Raw genomic sequence first — 5706 nt, 5'->3', positions numbered from 1 at the left:
TCGATTTTCTCTAACAGTATATCAACGAGGTCCCTATCTACATTTTCAGGTTTGTAAATGCCCGGTTTTAAAGGGTCAAATATGTATATTTCATTTATGTCTGCCTTACATTTTTCAAAAATTATAAATAATTCATTAAGGTTACTTACTTTGACCGTCCTACACAAGTTAAATACCTCTGCATATGTCTTCCTTGGACGAGATCCTTGCAGAATTTTAGCTTTAATTGTTTCCCACGATGAGTTGTCCTCCAGCTCTCTCGTTCTTTTTCCAGCGGTGCCCAGTATTTTTTCTTTTCTTTAATGTTGGTACAATGTTGGATGGGTTCCTGGTCTGTGCCGCAGAGAGAAATGTTGGTTTCGACCGCTTTGATAAACGCCTTTGGTTGTGATGATCGTCTAGTGGCCTTATTCTCCGGAATTGGTCCATGATGTCCCTTGGTGACATGTGAAATCTGTAGAGCTGTGGTTGTTGGTTCATTTGTAGTTGTAGTAGTTGTAGTAGATGTTGAGCATGTTGTTGGGTGTATAGCAATTCTTCTTTGCTTGCGATAACCCTCTCCAGCTCAGCGATAGTTTGGTTTACATTCTCCATTGTTGTAGTAGTTGTAAATAAGTCGTTTTACTTGTGGTTTGAAGATGTGGTCCGCGGAGTATTCCTTTTTGGACCAGTTACGTAAAAGTAAAGATGTAATCTCCTTTTATTTAGAAATATTTAAACGTTCGAGAAACTTTTTTATTTGTATTTTGTTTCTATTTCTGGATGCACATGCACTTAGTTAGTTGTAGACCGCTGTCATTATTTTCGCGTAACTATATATATAGTCTTGGCTTTTAGAAATTTAGATTTAGCCTTTTGTTTTTATTAACTTTTGGTAACACATAAATATTTTTTTTCTGTTTTCGATATTATATTTTCACTATAATCACTATTACTTAGCGTGTTTTGTTTTATTTTGATGGTTAAATTCGATTGTCTGTTTTATGTTTTAGGATTGTTTAATTTTCACAAAAATATTTAGACTCTTTTTCCTAATATGGTTTTCGTTTTATTTCATTTGTTAAAGTTTTTTTAAATTTTTCAATATATTTATATTTTTGACACCTTAATAATATTAAAATTTTTTTTTCGATAAAAGAAATTAATAATGAAGAATAAGGTAGGTAGCACGCTTTACTACTTTATGTTAAAATTTTGTTACCATGTAATTTTTTTATATTTTTCCCTTGTTTTTTTTTGAAACTGCTAATTGGTTTCGTTTGTTCTGCAAAACTATTTGTTTTAACTTGCTTTTTTCACAAAACGGTTGTAAAAATGCAGTTGCTTTTTTTTGAAGCTTTGCTTTATATATTAAGTATTTATTTTAAACTTTTTGCACTTTAGTTTCGTTTTTTTTCTTTTAGAACTTTGTACTATTTTCGCACTTTTCTTTTTTTTCGTAAAATGTATATTTTTAAGTATTTATTTTAAACTTTTTAAATATTTTCGGCAATGCGTTTGTTCGATTTCTTTGATCTTTTGATCAAAGTGTACCCGACTGCGCCAGTTATGGTTTTAGAATAAAAAAGAGCTTCGGCCTTCTTTTTCACAACCGCATTTATTAAAGTGAATGTTAAGACTGACCTAATTGACATTCCTTGTTAGCTTTCTTACTCCTAAGCCTGTACTAGCATTATTTGTTAGTGTGCTTAATTCTAATATTATTATTAACTGTATGGACATTCTTTGTATGTACGTTTTAGTTGAGTTGGCGTTCACATAACAGGGATACGCTCACTCTCAACTCAACTTAGCTGAATTTGGAACATATATGTTATTACGATATTATTATGCTAGTACGATATTAAGCATTTACTATATGCATATAAGTATATAATTACTACGTGTTTAGAGTATGGGAATGTAACTCGCGCGCTGTAGAAAGCTACTAATAGCCTCTATACCCTTCACTGCTTCCCTCTATTCTAATGCTTTTTGTTAAACTATAGTTTTAGTTTTATGTTCTGGCGCATAAGTAAGTAATGTTGATGGTTTACCGACACGGGAACAGGCGACATATAATTGGCCATGTGTGAAACATGGATTTTCTAGGTTGATGCCACATACACTTAGCGACTGCCCTTCCGATTTATTTATTGACATTGCAAATGCAAGCTGCACTGGAAACTATAAACGTTTAAAGCTGAATGGTATGTCATGCGGTATCATAGAGATGCGTTTGATTAAAACATCTTCGCCTTTGTACTTCCCTTTTAAAATTGTTGCTTCGATGACGTTGTTCAATAATTTTTTCACCGCAAGCCGGGTATCATAACACAGACGTGGCTGGTATATGTACCGTAACATAATAACAACTGATTCGATTTTTAATGGCATATTTTGAAGTGGTAAGCCGGGCAATTCCAGCGAATTTAAAAATTCTGTTGAATAATTGACAACTTCATCTTCATTACTAATGGAATCAACTGATTTGTAATTCTTCAATTCGCCAGCTATTTTCTCTTGAATCTGAAAATTCATTTCATTCACATCAACATTTTTTGTGACCAATATAATACGTTCGCTTAACCAAATGTGATTTATGTAATTTTGAGCAATGTTTGGAAAACCATCTCCATGAGTTCGGACTTTGATTCACAAAAGTTACAAAAATTGGTAGGGAATGTAATATATCTAGATGATGTGGCAACAGCAATAATACCATTACCAATATTGAGCAGTTGTTCGGAAAACAAAACGGCGATAAAGTTCATATCCATCATTTCCAGTAATAGTTTCTATTACTAATTGACTTGGGTAGCGTGTTGAGCATTTTCTTTCAACCATACACGGAGAAATGGGATTTACTATTCCATGTGGACTATGTATCATATTTTATGTAAAAACCTCATGTAACAGTGGGTCTTCATTATTATCGGAAATTTCTGCTGCTATCACATTATCAATTTCATTCGGTCTTATCCTCTCAACCAACCAAATGAGGATATGTGCATGTGGCAGTCCGCGTTTTTGCCACTCAATTCAGTACATCCAACAGCGCGTCTCGCCGAACACGCGATTAACAATAAAATCCGTGAGTGATTTTATTTTCATTTCGAACACCCTTGCAGTGATATCGTAGCGATCAGTAGGTGATTGGCTAGTATATAATTCTTGTTGAATTTCTGTCCACTTTGGATTGTATGTAAATATGATAAACAAATCTGGTGTGCCATAATGTCGTACATAGGACATACCATCTTGAGCATATTCATGCATATGTCGCGGTCTTCCGACGTATGTTGCTGGGAGAATAGCTGACATTCTGTGCATTTCCATCAGCATTAATGGCATCCCGAAGATGAATATATTCCTCGGAACGGAGTTTTGCCTGGTTCCACCTGATAAATGTTAATCGTTCAGTTTCAGCTTTCACATATGTACATATCCACAGCATATTGGTGAAATAGACGCCAACACTTTAAGATGTGATTGTCTTCATTTTCCCGAACCATCAGTCTGTATGAATTCATTGAACTAACTTTTTTGTTTGTTTCAGCACCTATAAACAATTTTTTTTTTGTTAATAATTTAATAATATAAATTTTCAGTTAGTAAACATATATTTTAATGTTGAAAACATACATTGTTAATTAATTTACCTGTAACTGGATTTATCATCTTAATTGAAAAATGATAGCCGTTTTCACCTTGCCAAAATAGGAAAGGATATTGTAACACATGCTGAAGTTGATCGTTTCGCCGAAGTAAAACAATGTCTCGGTTTTCTAAATTTTCCTGTAGGCGCCTTATCGGCTCTGATGACAATTTTATGATTATCTAATAAAATGCGGTCTAATGCAGTTGTGAATAATGCAACTAATTCATTGTGTTGATGGAAAAATGTTTGAAGTTSTTCCACAATGGATCTTTTCATTGAGTTGTTGTCTGCGCAACGCTGATCGACTTCTCTTGCTGATTCGCCCATAAAATATATTTGCAAAAATTTATAGTCTTCATCAGGCATTGACAATAAGGAACCTGTTCGATGATATATTTGACCCTGAATCTGCAAGAACATAAATATATATTTAGGTAATTGTATAGCAAATTGTTTGTGCCACCAWGTGGCTCGCAAAAAACTGCCAAACTACTTTATAGATCATTTCAAATTAAAACTAAACCTCAACATTGAACAGTAGAATTCCATGGCAGCTTTAGGTAGTAGGCTTTACCAAGTATTGGAACACTTTGTAAACACATCTACATAACACTGGCTCAACATATTTTGCACCAGCTACATAGTTGTAAAACTAAATAAAATTGTTTGTCATTATACTTACTTACCTTGAAAGTAGGCATAAAATTGTTTCGAATAACTTTTGTTGCGCCAAATGATGCCATTTGAAAGCAATTATTGTATTGCTGGATATGAATCAAAAAATTATTAGAATCTGGCCCATTTCCAGAAGCCAATGAATGTAGTTGCTTTGGTGGTGGTACCAATGGCGTCAATTTGACTTGGCCGCTGGYGCAACACAATCCAGGGGCTTCAATTTTGAATTTCAATGCATTGCAATGTSGACACACAATATACATTAGTCCAATAGCAACAATTTATTCTGAACTGTAATCAATTGGCACATTATAACAGAATGCATCTCTGTGGGGATTAAATACAACATTTCTATGTTGATTTCGATTCATTTTGCGCTTCGCGTTGCTCATTTGTTTGATTTGCTCTTATATTTCTTTGACGTTCCGTATTTCGAGATCTGCGGCCTAAGTTTGTACGTCTGGTTGGTGGCATTGTTAAAAACGAAAATCCGACTTAAAATAAAAAGATATCAAATTTACCATGTATACCAAATTGTAATATTGTATAGTCACCAAAAGTTACCAAAAATCGATATAAAGTGAACTGAACTTGCCGTGATTAATAAACACTTATTAGCAGACAAAAAACTTCTTAGTCTTAAAAAAAAACGAAATTTATCAAAAACTTAATAAAATTTACATGAAAACAGATTACCACAATTTTTTTTTTGTTAAATAGAATGACGTTAACCTTTAAATTGAATTACGTTTACATTCGTATATGCAAAATTAAATGTATATTTTTCAATCTCTCTGAGAGATTTTCTTAATATTTTTTCCCATAAGAACCTTTTGCAGAGTATTAGAAAACTACAAAAAAAAAAAAAATCAGCCAAATCGGTTCAGCCATTTACGCCTGATGTCGCGACAACGGAAAACGGGTTTCATTTTTGTATATATAGATATAAATTTATCACTTTATATTGCCATAAAATGGAAACTAAGATACTCAAAAAAATAGGTTGAATATTCTACTAATATAGTAAGCAAGACAAAGTTATTGGAAGGACAATCTTACATCTACAAAGTCAAGAAATTCCTTCCAGGAACTTTGTTCACAACTTATTTCATGCACCCTCTTGTCTATGTTGTGGGGGAACCCCATTGCGTGGGTAACGGTACCGGGAATTTCTAAATCTAAGGGCTAGCATTCAGTAATAGTTCGAAGAAAGTTTTAATGTGTTGAGTGTATTAGTTTGGGTAAAATGGGTCAGGTACAACCATTGAGCAGCGAGAATTGGTTATCAACCATTTCAGAAATTGAAAATCAGTGAGAAAAATTGTGACTGTGGAAAATATAGTTTAGCGTTTCGTACATGAATATCCCATTCAAAATCATAGCTGAAACGC

General features: G+C 33.4%; 1 protein-coding gene across 1 annotated transcript; it reads right to left on the bottom strand.

Moving 5' to 3' along the window:
* Positions 1 to 3689: 3689 nt before the first annotated feature.
* Positions 3690 to 4587, bottom strand: LOC108965348 (the record flags this gene model as incomplete). Its single annotated transcript, XM_018927700.1, has 2 exons — positions 3690 to 4048; positions 4327 to 4587. Coding segments are annotated over 2 exons (620 nt in total), but the record flags the coding sequence as incomplete, so codon positions are not given.
* Positions 4588 to 5706: the final 1119 nt, after the last annotated feature.

The sequence above is a fragment of the Bactrocera latifrons genome, unplaced genomic scaffold, assembly GCF_001853355.1.
Source record: "Bactrocera latifrons isolate USDA-ARS-PBARC rearing strain unplaced genomic scaffold, ASM185335v1 scaffold_1390, whole genome shotgun sequence".
Taxonomy (NCBI): domain Eukaryota; kingdom Metazoa; phylum Arthropoda; class Insecta; order Diptera; family Tephritidae; genus Bactrocera; species Bactrocera latifrons.
Note: the sequence above shows the minus strand (reverse complement) of the source record. Positions and strands in the feature narration are given on the sequence as shown.